Source organism: Azolla caroliniana, unplaced genomic scaffold (genome assembly GCF_043228905.1).
Source record: "Azolla caroliniana isolate FFs.n. ecotype wild unplaced genomic scaffold, voAzoCaro1.0.p SCAF_6, whole genome shotgun sequence".
NCBI classification, from domain to species: domain Eukaryota; kingdom Viridiplantae; phylum Streptophyta; class Polypodiopsida; order Salviniales; family Salviniaceae; genus Azolla; species Azolla caroliniana.
The window spans coordinates 8,580,244-8,596,075 of NW_028230441.1; the positions used below are offsets into that span (position 1 = coordinate 8,580,244).

Below are 15,832 nucleotides of genomic sequence, written 5' to 3' on the forward strand. Positions count from 1 at the left end.
CTCATAAGCAATTGTCCTTGTTTTAGAGCAACCAACACTCAAGTTAATATTTTCATACAAAATTCTTCCTCTTAAACTCAACTTTGTCATATGGTGGGCCAATGAAGTTTCTAAATGACAAGAACCAAAGACTTAAATGTGACTCCAATTTCAGCCTATTTAATCATTTCTCACTTATATATGCTTGACATACTACCATTGCAAAGTACACAATAAAAACAAAAGCATTGGATTTAAAATAAGTGTAGAAGAAATGTATTACAAGAGTCCTTTGCTTGGGAAGAATTGCACCCCTTAGCAAAAAATAACAGTAAGTTAAGAATATATAATTGAAAACTTCAACTCAAACAAGCCTAAGCGAAGGCATGTGGGATATAATAAAAATGAGAGTTTCGCCACTGATCCCCAATTTGATGGTGGCTTTTTTATGAATTTTGATGGGAAGAATGATGCCTCTGGTGCAATCAAAATACCAGGAAAAAATGAACCTGCAAGAATGTAAAAAATCAGAAGTAAAGTGAATCTGTACATCTTTTCATGTGGGATTAAATAAGATCATCTCCAAAGAGACCAGATCATGTGAGACCACATTATAGGAAGTATGTGAGCTGTTGTTTCGTTCTAGTTCCTCCTTCTCCAAACAGTTCATTCCATGACTTAAGATCAGCCATTCCTGCCCCTTCAGCTGCAAAGCTACTTGATACTTGCCTCTTAGCTTGTTTCATATCTTCCATGTTCAGAGGTCTCAAATGATACACATTATCATCATCTTTTTTATCCATGATATTATCACCGCCTTTCGTATTATCGTCATCTTTTCTATCCTCCACCTTTGTAATGTTCTCTGAGTTCCTCGCTGTTTCGGGTACTTTTTTATCATTTCTCTATGCACACAATATATAGATAGAGCCAGATCAGTATTGTTAATAGAGGCACTATGGTTATGAGGCATGATTGCATATGGACGATGCCATTTTCAGTAGATTTTAACAAAAGAGTTCTCATTAGTACCTTCTCTTGCTTTACTAACTCTTTCAATGGTCGATAAGCTGCAACTGTGCATAAATTCTGCAAAATCATAACCAGAAGTGAGCCAACAAGGGAGACAAACATGTGAAAGCTATCGAAGTATTCAATTTTAATAAAAGACAGATATTGTTCACATATTGTTCACATTCATTAAGGGAAGCATCATCATTTAGCAAGCATTTAGCAAACACACACAACGCACCTTTAGGTCGCTCCCAGAGTAACCTTCCGTCATTGTTGCAAGCTCATCATAGTCAAGATCATCTGCTACACTTTCTTTCTCAAGGATCGCTCTCAGAATCTTCTCTCGGTTATTTTTCTCAGGAAGACCAACCATGATTCTAAATACAAAACAAGGTGAGAAATGGAACTCCAATATAGGTAATTCATTTCAATTTTTAACACGACAAAGTGTCGTTACCTTCTTTCAAATCTTCTAATAATGGCATCATCAAGGTCAAAAGGTCTATTGGTGGCTGCCAAAACAAGGACTTTCTGTCCAGATTTAGAAAGAAGGCCATCCCAATGTGCCATGAATTCATTCTTTATCTTCCTCATAGCCTCGTGCTCTCCATTCCTCGATCTCTGTCCTAACATGCTGTCTACCTGTCGATTATTAAAACATAGTTATGACATGCATAAGATATTATTTAAAGCCTTTGCCAAAAACAAATTACCTAGTAGAGCATTAATTCAGGATTCTAATATAAGAGGATATGTACAATCTGTCAATAAAAGCAGAATATACTGCACTATGTCAAAATTTATCATACCTCATCTATGAAGATGATTGTCGGAGCAACTTTGGCAGCAAGAGTGAAGAGTGCCTTGACATTCTTCTCATCTTCACCAAACCACTACAAGCAAAAAAAATTATATATGCAAAAAAATGAATTACTGTGGTTTTGAATTCCTTAAAACTTTACTTGTTTCCGAGAAGAAAAAGGAAAGAATCTATCCCACGAAAAGGAATACCTTTGATGTGATGGTTGACATAGAAACATTGATAAAGCTTGCTCCAGCTTCGGTTGCAACTGCTTTTGCTAGCATTGTCTTGCCAGTCCCCGGTGGTCCAAATAACAGTACTCCTTTGCAAGGCTGGGAAAAAACCAGGTGTTCTTTATTACAAAACGAGAAATCAAAGGATTCACATTTTTGTTCTGAAGATGCTGATGAAGAAAAATAGAAAGAATTTACAAACAGAAGATATTTATGTCATATATATATATATATATATATATATATATATATATATATACCTTGATCAATCCACCCTTACTAAACAATTCTGGTCGTTGAAGTGGTAACATGACAACCTCTTGCAGAACGTCTTTAACTTCATCAAGTGCACCAATATCATGGAAACTAACACCAATCTCTCCGGCTGGAATGATCTCAGGGCGAATACGCTTTTCGAACTCATTGTCAGGCACAATTTCCTATGGTCATGGTCACAAACAGAGTGATCCAACAATGAGAAATGATATTTAGTTCGCACAGATCATAAATGTGAATAACCATAAACAAGATGAATCAAAAACCTTGGCAGCAGTCCCTGCAGAAGTCTCTAGATTTCCTTCTTTCTTTAATGCATCTTTAGCATCATCTCTCTTGTTGGCATCTTTCATATCTGCTTCTGCTTCCACTGAACTTTTTGCTTCGACCTTTATAGTAGAGTCAGATGATTCCTACCACATTAAGTGTCAAATTACTCACTCCTCTTCTTATGTACATAAGAACGGTATACACAGGCACATATGTGCACACGCACTCATACATTTACCCAATACATATATAGTAGACATATTCCAAATGTTGTTCATATCATAGCTTGTATATTAGTGTACCTTTGGAGTTTTGGGATTGGATTCTAGTTGTAATTTTGCGTCCTTGGTATCCAATTGGCCTGTTTGGAATAAGCTTAACCCATGTACCAGGCTGCCAAAAGGAAAACAAAAAGATATTTGAGCCAATAAACAGATTTTGGGACCATCCAGAACATTTGAGTACCTTGCTGATGACATTGCTAGCAAATAAACAGATATTGAAACCATCAAGGAATATTAAGTACCTTGTTGATGATATTACTAGCCTCCCAGATCGATGGTGAGGCTTATCAGTATTCATGAGATGGTGAGATATTGCAGAGACAACAATCTCCTCAATTACTGCAAGAACATTAGATACAGTTCAAGTTTTCCCCACGCTGACTCAAATTAATTACAATCAACCTGAATTTTTAAAAAGTTTGCACACTTACAACTGTCACTCAGCAGTGAATCTGAAAACGAAAAAGAATCCAAGTCTTCACATTCTACATCATTTGCTGCAAGAACCTATAAGATGGAGGACAAACCATGAAGTTCAATATGAGTAGGCCACTTTCAAATGTATATAAAAAATTGATCAAGCACATGCCTCTGATATATGATTCCTGTTGTCTTGTATCCTCATGGCCTTCATGTCCTCTTCCATCCGACTTTTCCAACTAACAAGTTTTGTGCTATCCTCAGGAGCTTTAATGTCAATTTTGTAAGGAAAAAGAGTACCTAACTTTTCATCAAGCAAGTTGGCAATCTGCAACAAGAAGAGATTCTCATCAGGTTAGAAATCCCAAGTGTCACTTCTCATCATCAAGAAGCATAGTTTAACGAGTTCAGTTTTAAAAGTTATCTAATCAACTTCCGTGGAGAATTTGAGTTCTGAAAATTAAGTACATTACCTGGTCATTAGAAGGGGTCTCTAGGACTCGTGAACCCAAGATGAAGATCGGACCTGAGAGTTTATTTACCATTCTTTGGAAAAGTGAGAAAGTGTTGGACCCCCTGAGAAAAAGCTTCTCCACATCACGCATGTAGAGGATAGTAGGGTTAGATTCTGAAAGTTTACGCAAAACCTGTCAATTATATTACCAAAGCACAGGTTTTTAGAAACAGGACCTCAGGAATATCTTTTGATGTCAAATGTTATATTGATAGCAAATTTATGCTTACTTTGTATATTGCCACCACAAGCACCTTATCTTCGAATGGCCAAGACAATTCCCTCTTAATGGGAGCACCTAGATAAAAGCCATTGTCAGTACATAATACTAAATTTTTCAAACTCTGAGAAAGAACAAAGACCTGAAAAACGACGTTCTGTACCTAAATTTCCCTCTGATTTTAGACGATGTGTTTTGGCTGGCAAAAGACCCGATAAAGAATTGCCTGACAAAATGCTCAGAAATTGACAGATGGAAAAGGATTCGATGGTATACAATACAGAGATGAAGAGGAAAACTCACCACATGATGAAATAAACAAAAAGTATAATAACGTTGAGAATATGGTAAACAGAGAAATGAAGAGCACAACCCAAATAGTTGGATAAATGAAGGGAAAACCCATGAAATTCCATCAAGTATTTCTTTATGTCCCTAAGATAGCCCTTAGTTTGGATGCCCTTGGTCAACATATAATTAGCTTTTGAAGGGCCAATCAAAGGCATTAGAATGAATCAACCACATATGGCTCAAACAACACATATTCTTGTTCTTTCAAGAGTTGATCAGGAATATTTGGACAATTAACAAAAAAACAAGGAACCTTGCGGAAACAATGAGAAACTCAGCTATTTCAAAGTCAACCCCAAAATAAAAACATACCAAATGTAATAACATCAGTGCTGAAAATCTCTAGAACTCGCTGAGCCACTCCATTGGCCAAATTTTTAGCAACCTGAATGAGGCATTATAACGAAAACAATTTAGACATAGTGCTAGTTCCAATGAAGATCCAAATAAATGTATTACCAAGTTCACAGAGCTTACTAATGAAAGATGAGTAGATTCCGTAGGAGTCCCAAATTTGCTCAAAATCTGTGTAAAGATATCTCACTTAATAATGAGTTAAGAAGACATGAAAGAGAAGCTATATACATATTATATATATATATATATATATATATAAAGTGAGCTTCGAGAACTTGTCATCAAAATTTCAAATATATACTAACTTTAAGATATGAAAGGAAGAAAAGATTTACTTTGCGAGACAAATCTGTGATGTCCAAGATGAGAAGCTTGGCGTCAAATGCATGGGCTAAACCCTTCGCTAGCATCTGATGATAAGTTTCTGTACCTGGTAAATATTAATGATTCAAGACAGGCGGTCAGATTAATAAGCAATCACTACAGGTCATGTTCACTATTGATGACAGATGATAAGATTAATACGCAATAACCATTGTCATTGGTAGTAACGAAAACATCTCTTTTATCTGTTTTATTATTATCGGTAAAGAAATAATCTGTTTTATAATCATGATCCATCACACAAATCACAATTATATGTCAATGATTCATCAGACGAACGGATAAGCATGACATACACATTGTAATGCTAATGTTTCATCACCAATCATCACAGCTACAAGAGGCTGCTGATTGCTATGTTTCTGATTCATGACAGATGATATGTGTAACAAAGGAATCTACATCGTAAATGTTCGCTGATTCTGGACTAGAAATGATGAGATTAAGAAAAATACAGCTGTCTGTATGTTCATGATCAAAGACAGGCGATATGATTAACAAGCAATCACCTTTAAATGTTAATTATCCAAGCGCACAGATGATGAGGTTGACAAAGAAATCACTTGTAGTGTTTACTGTTTATGAGTATAGATGCGAAGAAATTTAACAATGATCACGATTCATGACAATACACCCCGAGAAATTTGACAACAAAATCATTATTGCAATAGAGATGATTTGAAATGTATCACCGAAATAATTATTGTAATTTCCACAGTTCATGAGGAGAAACAAACGATGATAAATTTAACAAAGTCACCATACGTATCATAACAACAAAGATATTTTTTCCTGAGCATATGGTTACTAGATATTGCACATATGTACATAGCTATGTATGTATGTACGAACGTACGTACTTGATACGTATATATACATACATACATTTATATATAAATGCATAATATTAAAATATATATACCAGAAGGTCCAGATAGGAGGATTGTGCGACTTGCAGGAGACAATTTCCGAGTAAATTTTGAGTATTCCAATTGTTTCAGATGCACACAAGCTGCATTTTTCAGAAGCATCTTCGTCTGCTCACTGCAGAAAGAAAGACGACAAATGTGACATAATCAGACCATTTAAAACTGGCAATAGAGCAGATTTCCAAAGCCCTAGTGATTCGTAAAGAAAGGCATTCAAGCGAACCATAAAACCTTAGAAATCAGTATTAAAGACAGAAAGAAGAAAGGAAAGAAGATTTGCAGAAAGCGACATATAACTCTCCGTGAAGACATGGAGATAAAAAACCGCAATTACTTTAACAAGACGATCAAATTAGCATTGCAGTGTTTCATTAACGTGCCATATCGATTGACAGTTTTTTAAGAAAGAAAGAAAGCAAAAAATTTGCAAGAATCATATATATTCTTGCGACGCTAACGAGAGATATAGTGTTTAGAATTAGGTGATAATAGGTGATATTAGAATTGAAAAGAATACAAGAAATTGGCCTCCGAGAAGAAAGAGAAAAACAGATAATAGATGATGATCGTCATATCAGAAAAAGAAGAAGGATAGGAATTAAAGATAGAATGAACGAATGAAAGAAGAAGATTGCGAGTGTAACGGAAGAAGATTCTGTGGCAGATATCTCCAATTAGTCAGAGAGAGAGAGAGAGAGACAGAGGTACCTAAGGTAGTAAGGGAAGCTATCGAAGGTGATGGAGCTTCCATGGCCATCAATGACCTGAGAGATGAGCTGGATATGGAGGAGTTGAGCAGTATCATCATTATAGTCTGCAGAGGAAGACGGGGTAAATGAAGAACTTGTAGGCGTCCAATGCTGCAGAGTGGCGGACATTCCAACACCCAAACCAACGCCGAGAGCAAGTGCAGCAGGCAACATGACTGCTTTGTTGTCCATGGGAGGAAGAGGAAGAAACTGTTACAAGATAAGGTCAGAAGAAGAAGAAGAAGAAGAAGAAGATTAGGTTAGAATGAACGTGGCGATGGCGATGGCGATTCCTTCTTCTTTGAATCTCAGAAGACGTCTTGTGGTGTTGATATGCGTGGCTCTGTGTTTACATATAAATGAAATATATGTCTGTCACAGTCAGCAGCTGAAGCGCAGAAGAAGAAGAAGAAAACAAATACGAATATATATATATATATATATATTATAAATAAATAAATAGATAAATCTCATGTGTTTTTATTTATTTATATTGGGATTCTTTTCCGTCGTTTTTGTTTTTGTTTTTTTTGAATATTTATGTATTTATTCAAAAAGAAAATAAAGAAGACAAAAAAAGAAGAAGATTTCCGTCGTTTTTTTTAATATATATTTTATTTATTGTGGCAAGACAAAAAAAGGAAAAAAAAGGATGCACATTTTTTATTCATGCTCTTCTATTATTAATAATTATTATAATTATTATTATGATTATTATTACGATTACTATTATGATTATTATTATTATTAACGTAATGAGTATTATAATTTGCTGAGTTTTATTTGCATTTTCTTCGTGTTGTTCCGTTTTTAGGGCAGAAAAAAAATACTGGTGTGCTGCTGTCTGTCTGTTGTAGTGTGTGGTGTGTGTGAACGTGAAAAGGCACTTCTTCCGAAGAAGTAGAGAGGAGAGGGGGCCGGCAAGCGCCCATTTCAGGAGGGCTGCCTATATATACATACATACATACTGTGTGAACCCGCCCCTCCCGTCGATTTGGTGTGAACGAACCCTTAGAGAAAAACCAACCAAAAAGGTCCTCTCCTCTCAGGTCTGGTGGCAGTGTGAAAAGGCCCCCCCCCCCCCCCCCCATGGAAAATCAACTCTCCTCCTCCTAACCAACCAACCAACCAACCAAAAACACTTGATAGATAGATATTTTGCTTTTATTTCCTCTATAATCGTGCCCCTGATTCATCTCTTCCCCCCACCCAATAATCAAGCTCAGACTTCTTCTATCAAGTACACAATTATTTTAATTGTATGAAAAATCCACATATATCAACCTCACCCTTCTCCCTCTCTCCTTAAACTTTGATCCTCCTACCTTCTCCTTCTTAATTGTACCATCCTCACCTTCTACATTTATGAACTTATCAAGCCATGCCCATTACCATTCCCTACTCATGAGGAGGTGGTGACAGAAGCATCTCTTCCTCCTACTCCTCCTACCTACCTAGTCTTCACACTTACGGAGGACATCGCAAATCCCACACCCAAGTTGACACTCAATGCCACTGAGGTGTTTATCAATCATGCCCTTGTGTTAAGTCACTCTCACTCCTAGTAAAACAACCCTCGTTCTGTACCACAATTCATTGTTTGCTGATGGTCAAAAAAGAAATTTTACAAAACGAATTCCACACAAATTGAAGTACATAAGAGGCCATGTTTGTTGAGCAACATACAATGGAACAGAAGCAAAATAGAACAAGTCATATCTTAAACTTTGATCAATGAAATTCTTAAATTTGTGTGTGTGTGTGTGTAGATCACAGAATGGTAGTCATATAACTTACTAGCAATTGATGGTCTATGGAGCCTACCACGTCGATTGTTCCTCTACATTCTGTGTTGATAGGACACACCAAATAATAATCGCGGTCATCTCCTCCTTATGCCACATTAGCGCCAGGGATAATCCATTGCAACAAACTCGAATGTTTATTGAACTCAACCGAATTGTGTTACACACTTATTTATTATTTGTATTAAGTTCGCACAATGGGCAATCATAATGTCTGGGCATAACCCAAATGCATGAGTTAACTTGATTTTCAAGTAGAATTTAAGATGTTGGATGGCTAAGTTTCCATATGTTCAATAGGGTGTCGCATTTTCATACTTCTTTGCTTAACTTTGAGATGATATGAGAATGAACGTGCGTGCTAAATGTTGACATGCTTGTATGGTCAAATATCTAATTTATCTTTAGCGATATTAAATTGATCTAGTTGTGGCCATCATCCAAACCACTCAATCAAGCATTCGATTTTGGGAAGTTGAACTAGGGCCCTGTTGGACTTGGGTTGAAGTTTAATTGACAAAGATCTGCATGCATGGAAGTGAAACCCATTCAAATGAAGTGAGCACAAAATTGTAGAAAAACTAAAGCAACATTACGATAAATCTCTTTATGTGTCTAGTTGCGATTGTCAATTGTGAGTTTTGCAACTTATCTTGGAGTGTATATGTATGTCCAAATACGATGTCACTAGCACATTGTGTATGCATGGTCTATCTATATCTACATATAAACCATGATAGTGGTAATTACAAAACTCTAGAACTTTCTTTGAGTAACTAGCACTAAAGCTTTGCAAGCCCCAAAAAAGCTTAGCCATTGCCACCTTTATGACAATATTGCAAGACTTGGAATCACGAATGGCAATGGAGGGTGTATAGATAGCTTATATTTAGAAAGAGCATCCCAACATGCCAATTAAATTGTATAACATTTTGTACACCATGGTTTCTTCACTCGAATTGAGATAGAAGGTGTGTCGACAAGGACCCAAGAGATAGAACACTAGAGGCCGTAAAGAATGTGCCTCCTGACTGACCAATCGGGTTCATCAAAGCCGGAAGAATGTTAATGATGATCACGTCCCGTGACTCTTCTCCCCGAATTACTTAATGACTAGGGTTAAGAGTATACTTGACATCACAAATTTTAAGCATAACAAAATAAATACTATGCATAAGCCCAAGACAGCAGTAGATGAAAAAGATGATAAATTGATAAGTTGTAAATACGAACAATGACTGATGGGCGATCATAATAATGAAGATTTAAGGGCTTAACAGTGGAGGATTAAAAAGAACAAAACTCTAAGAATGTCATACATATCGTATTAACATTCAATCGATAACTGTAAGTACCCACTCACATATACACTTTTAAGCCATTGGCTCCTTCATAAATCATAGGCCACTCAAGTCATATATTTAACACTAATTTTATCATGATTAAGTTCGTTGGATGTCCAACATCGGTATCCATTGAATTAATAATCCACTACTGAGGTCATCCTTTGTTGATATTCGTCAACATTTTCTCGGACAACCGTAGAACCAGTTGTCGTTTGTGTTCATTATTGAGGTGCTGCTAGCATTCAACAATATGAGCTCGAATTTTGGTTGCTTTGGTTGTTTCCATCACCTCAATTTAAGTGTCACTCATGAAGAACGCTGAACTTGACATGAGTACCAAGGATGGAAATTCATGCGCAAGGGAGAGAAGACCTAAGAGGAAACAGTAGACTGTAAAAACCTTGACATGGCCATATTATTATGCAAAGGGGCCACTCTTAAGACCTACGCTAGAGCTTCTCTCTCTCTCTCTCAAGACTTAGGTTATAGCTTCCTAGAATCTCATGGGAAGCAAGCAAAAATATCCAAAAGACACATAAAAACAAAATTTTGTGTTTCGGTTAGATGCAATATATGGAAAAATGGTTTAGTAGATGGGATGCAACACCCTTGCTTCATGATGCATCACTAGATTCTGTTAACCGTTCTGTTGGAAACACCTTCAATATGCCTACAAGCTATCGGTATCAAGGGAAGTGTAACGTGAAGACTTGGGCATAGAGGCGTCGTTAGGGAAAGAAAACGAAGAGCATACCCAGAATAGAGCCCGGGTCGTATACGTAGTTGAGACCTTAGAAACGACGGCACACAAATGGAAAAAACAAGAGCTAATAGATATGTATTACTGCAAACAGTTATCGATGATTACAATAACACGGCCCACAGCCGGTGACCTTACAAAGCTCTTATAACTATGAAACTACCTCGCCTAGGCTTTAGATATCTCCCCCTTTGCCGAGGTACGCAGACCTCGGTTTATATACTTTTTTCTTCATACAGAGCCGAGTGGTCGGCTGATTGTGAGGCTCGAAACTCGGCGTTTACCTAACTCTACCTTACCTACTCGCCTTACCTACCGGCGTATTACATTTAATTAATTTATATTTCTAGCCTATGGACTACACCTGGCACGCCCGTGGGACAGGACTTTGTCCGTTGGACCCACGGTTCACCATGGATTTGGCAAAACAACACAAATTACAAAAATTGCCCGTACCTACGAGGGCTTCTAGGTTGGTTTTATTCCTCTTCCAATATGCGGAGGATATCCTCGGGGGCATGGGGTTGGGCTGGCTGCTCGGCATGTGGGGTTGGTGAAGAAGGTTGTGTTGCCGAGTCGGGGATGGTGGTGTCGTCGTGTGTGTCCTCCTCTGTTGGGACCGATTCAGGCAGGGTCGGGGTTATAGTCTGTGGCTTCGGTGGGATGTGGACGTCTATAGGGGCAGGTTCCTCCGGTCTAACTGTCGTGGTGAGTGTCTTAGTTGGGATGTGGAGATCGGTAGGGGCAGGTTCCTCCGGTCGAGCTGCCGTGGGGAGTGACTCAGTTCCTTGCGCGGTGGTGGTGGGAGCTCTGTGACTCCCGGTAGCGAGTCGTTCCTCCTCGTACGCTTCGGCTTCTAAACGAAACACCATTAGATCGTCGTTGAATTCCTCCAAGAGTTGCTTGATGGCCGTGGTGTGGGATGTTGCCAAGGTATGATATTCTTCCGTTAAGTCTTCACGGAGGGTCTGGATGCTGGTGTCATCCATCTTGTAAAACACTCGGCCCTCCTTCTGTCGGTTCTCGGCATCCGCGCGTAGTATGTGTAGGTCTGTGGCTTGGGTTGACCACCCTTGCCAGACATGGTCAAGCGTTTCTTTGATCTTCGTGGTGAATTGCTGGCGATACTTGTGGATTAGGGTCTTGATTTTGGTATCGTCCATGCCGATGCTTGCGCGGTGAACTTCCAGTGCCTCCCTTGCGGCCTTGGCTTCTGCTTGGTTTTTGCGGGCGAAGAGTGCTAAAGTAGCTTGATTGTCTTTTTCTTTTTCAGTGATGAGCGCGATGGTCTGCTCATAACGGTTGGTGAGTTGAGCGACAATTTCGTCCCTTTCCTGTCGCCAAGCGTCCCGATGTTGTTCTTTGACGGCGATGTGCTCGGTTTGCAAATGGTGATATGCATCGGAAATTTTTGCTTGTTGCTCCTCCGAGATCCTTCACTTTTGCATATGTTCGTTGGCCATGTCTTGGAAGGCTCTTTGATGATGTTGTAATTCCTGGTTGTCTGCGAAGAGCTCTTGTTCCCGTTGGCTATTTTGCTCGGTTTCTTTGATGAAACGTTCTTTAGCCTCAGTGATAGAGACCTGGAGGGTCATCACCTCTCGTTCTCGTGCTTCAAGCGCGGCCGACCTTTCAGCAAGCAGTCGCTTGAGGTTCGCTTCGCGGCTCGTGGCTTGTTCCCGTAGCTAGCCAAGAATGTTGTCGTGGTTTTGTTCTGCCAACTCGGCCAGAGCGATCTGGGACTGAAGCTCCTCCTGGTAGTCCCTAAGGGGAGGCCTTGTCTAGGTTGCCGCTTGCTGGATTTGGGCCGAGGACTCCCTGTCTGTCTGTGTCGCTTGTTCCATGACGACCAAAGGTGGTGGCGTTTGCGTGGAGGCTTGACTGGTTTGGGGGTGTGGGCTGATATCTACCCGTGATGATGGCTCACTTGTCTGTACCGAGTCCGTCATTGTACTGGCCTCGGCCGTGGTTACCTTGGGGTGGGCGGTGTTGTCTTTGTGTGCGACGGTACCTTCAACACTCGAGCTCGGGTTTGGAAGAGTGGCTGGTGAAACAACGTCACTCGGCGTAAGGAGGATTAAGGGCGGTTGTTGCTGCGTGAATGTCGCCAGTTTCTCCTCGGCGGCTTGCCATAGATTGGTAGCCCGTTTGGCTTGCTGATGCACTATTTTGATACGTCGAGCCATGTCCTTGACTGCTCGAGTAGTGTGGTGTAGATTGCGATATGCCTCGACTAAGGCCATGTTCAGATCCGGTAGTTCCATAAGGAGCGAAGCATTCTGTACTAGCTTATTCCGTCCTATCTTCTGTAAGGCTCGATCCTCGTGAGGTTCGATTTCACCCATTAGAGCGCGTTGAATCATCTTTGTTTCGGCGTGCTCCTCGGCCATACGAGCGACGGCAGCTACTTGGGCACGCACGAGGAAATCCATTAACTCGTAAGTTGTGCCCAATCGAAGTAGTCCATTGAACTCGTATGCCTCCGTGGGGAGATCTTTGTAACCGAGGACTTCCTCCTTTGATATCTACGTGGTTTGTCCATGCTCGATGTTGAGAGACAAGCTCAACATCGGCCGGATCGGCTGAAGAAGCCGAGGACCAGATCGGTTGGGACCGATCGGTTAGGCCGAATGCGTAAACCGGTACGCAGACCGGTGCGTAGGTAGGGCCGGATCAGTGCGTAAACCGGGAGGCCGTTAGGAAAGATATTCCGAGAGGAATATATTTGGGAGTTAGTGTAGGAGCTCTTAATGAGCATTGAAGTACTGTCAGTACTTCGGTCAGTCCTTCTAGGACTTGTATAAAAGTGTTCATTGAACACACATATGTATAGAGCAGTGAATAGAGATTGATTATTTTTGTTGTTGAATATAGTTCTTGTGTTTTCTCTCTCTCACCCTCTCTGTCTCTCCAGAGTATACTGCGTAAGCTCAAGCTCTCCATTAAACCTAAGTTTTCTTCCTTCTGTTCGGTCTTCATACTTGCTTCCGCACGCTACTTTTTACACTCGATCGTACCGACTTGGAGCCATGACTCCTCTGGTACTATGTCCGTGGAGGTGGCTGGCCTCTTTTGATTTCTGACGCTGGTCACCTTCCGTTTCTGTGGTTGCCTCTCGAATGATGCGGCGTCTCTTTGGCGGCTGATCTTGTGCATCTGGGGCCGGTGGTGTTGGCTCCTCGGCCTGTTTCCTCTTTTGCTGTCGGATGGCTGAGGGCTGCTGGCTTGTGGGCCGTGGGCTCGGTTGTGGAGAGGTCATTGATGTCCTTGGTGGCCTCTGGCGTATGGTGACATCCTCGGGGATGGCCTCCTTAGCCTCATCCCATTCGACACGGGTTGCTGTTACTGCCCGTTGTTTTTGTGTTTTTGGTGGGGGTGGGGTCGAGGCGGAAGCGGGGTTCCGAACACCTGAGGGAGGTGGAGAAGACAAGGAGTCTTCCCATTCTTCTCCCATTGTTTCCTTGGTGGTGGTGGAGAGGTCAGGATGCGACGAGGGGAAACCGAAGGAGGTGGGTAGAGGACTGTAAGGAAGTGATTGATCACAAGCAACAAACGCTTACCGGTTTGGAAGGATTCGAGTGCCGCACGGATTCCTTCGCCTGTGATGATTCCCCAGTAGATTTTGTTTCCCTCGTAGGCACTGATAATGATCGCCGCTTTGCCTTGTGGCATACTTGTAGGGTTGGTATGCACAAACGCGTACTCCATCAGGATGCGAGCGAGTTCTCTGAATGCCTTGTTGGATCCACCATAGGTGCGATAGGCTTTACCAGATATGGAATACGCACCAAAGTATTCCTTCAGGGTCGTGGAAGGGGGAATCTCGACCTCATGATCACCTCCTCGCTTCAGGTCCAAGGCAACACGAATCATATTGTTGGTGACTGTGTCCGGGTGGATTCGGCGTGCGACTGCTTGGGCATCAGGGTGTGCAGGGCATCGATCACCTTTAAATAACCACCCAATCCTCGTTCCTGAAGCCATGAGCGGGTTTCCTGTGAAGCTGGAAGAGGCATAATGGACTCGGGGTTCTGCTGTGTGGAAGATTGAGGATGAGACTAGGCCGAGACAGAGTGAGGGAAGGAGATGGTTGTGGTGCGGCAGAGGGGCTACGAGGACAAGAGAGGGCTTGTGAGCAAGAGCGGTGGGAGCGATGAAAGCGCTGAGAACGAGAGGAGGCTTGAGAGCGTGGGAGCGATGAAGGTTGGGTGTGCAAGAAAACATCTATGTGTGGGGTGTGCTTGGGGTAACTAGTTTTTAGCGAACACCTAGGGTTTTGTGCATGAAGAGGAGCCTGGAGATTCTTGGTCATGGATGCCATAATAGGATATTATGGCCACGTGTCCTAGGGAGTTAGTGTTGTGCCTTGGATGTTGTGCATGTGCCTTTAAATACTTAAGTGAATGTGAAAGTGACTAGTGTGTGCCTCTAAACATGACGTGATTTGGGTGATGTGGTAGGTGGTGTAGGTGGAACTAACTAATTGCTAAAACTATGCCTAATCCTACCTAATGTAAACTTTGAAATGTTGGTGGGTTCTTACCGAGGGGGACGCGTGGCCTCCTTCATGGCATTGTCCGTGCCGTGAGACTCGGCGAAAGGGTTGGCTGGGGTATTTCCCCGGTACGGTCGTAGTCGGAATCTATTCATTCAGCTTTTGACAATTTCCCCGGCGAGGGTGCTGAGCTGGAACGTGCCATTAAACTCGTCAATAATCCAGAAGGGGCCGGTCCATCGAAATCGTAACTTTCCTGGCATAGCACCGAGTCACTTCTGGAAAACGAGGACCGGTTTGCCTATGGTCAGTTCTTGTTCCAATCCTTTCCGATGTCGGTCCACAAAGGCTTTCCGTTTTCGTTGGCGTTGTTCAAGTTGGGTCATGCTCGCTACTCGGTCCTCGCCAAGTTCGAGTTGTTCCAGCCTCAATTGTTCGGATTGGGCCTCGGGGAGCCGTGCTTTAACTTGAACTCGAAGACTCGAAACTTGGAACTCGATGGGCATAACGGCTTCGAGACCAAAAGCCATTCGAAAGGGGGTGGATTGAATGCTCGTTTTGAATGTAGTGCAATAAGCCCACAGTGCACTCTGGAGCTTGTCATCCCAATCGGTGCAGTTCTCGTTGACAATCTTCTTCAAGAT

At 41.3% G+C, this 15,832-nt stretch overlaps 1 protein-coding gene across 1 annotated transcript; it reads right to left on the reverse strand.

The window, feature by feature from the left end:
- Nucleotides 1–238: 238 nt before the first annotated feature.
- Nucleotides 239–6,974, reverse strand: LOC147862977 (uncharacterized). Its single transcript, XM_087321549.1, has 20 exons — nucleotides 6,742–6,974; nucleotides 6,027–6,148; nucleotides 5,056–5,150; nucleotides 4,841–4,888; nucleotides 4,676–4,748; nucleotides 4,176–4,238; nucleotides 4,023–4,090; nucleotides 3,752–3,925; nucleotides 3,448–3,606; nucleotides 3,290–3,365; nucleotides 3,101–3,197; nucleotides 2,877–2,967; nucleotides 2,571–2,717; nucleotides 2,289–2,468; nucleotides 2,005–2,127; nucleotides 1,803–1,886; nucleotides 1,451–1,635; nucleotides 1,232–1,370; nucleotides 1,012–1,068; nucleotides 239–884 (listed from the first exon to the last, which is right to left on the reverse strand). Exons 1-20 carry the CDS (start codon nucleotides 6,972–6,974, stop codon nucleotides 591–593), a joined length of 2,508 nt encoding a protein of 835 aa, XP_087177675.1. The 3' UTR covers nucleotides 239–590.
- Nucleotides 6,975–15,832: the final 8,858 nt, after the last annotated feature.

Bases quoted from the DNA above. Each gene is read 5' to 3' on its own strand.
- LOC147862977 (XM_087321549.1), bottom strand. From the start codon at position 6,974: ATGGACAACAAAGCAGTCATGTTGCCTGCTGCACTTGCTCTCGGCGTT. The intron at 2,718-2,876 runs GTACACTAATAT...TTAATGTGGTAG, and splicing joins CCAATCCCAAAACTCCAAAG to GAATCATCTGACTCTACTAT. The intron at 885-1,011 runs GTACTAATGAGA...TTGTGTGCATAG, and splicing joins AGTTAGTAAAGCAAGAGAAG to AGAAATGATAAAAAAGTACC.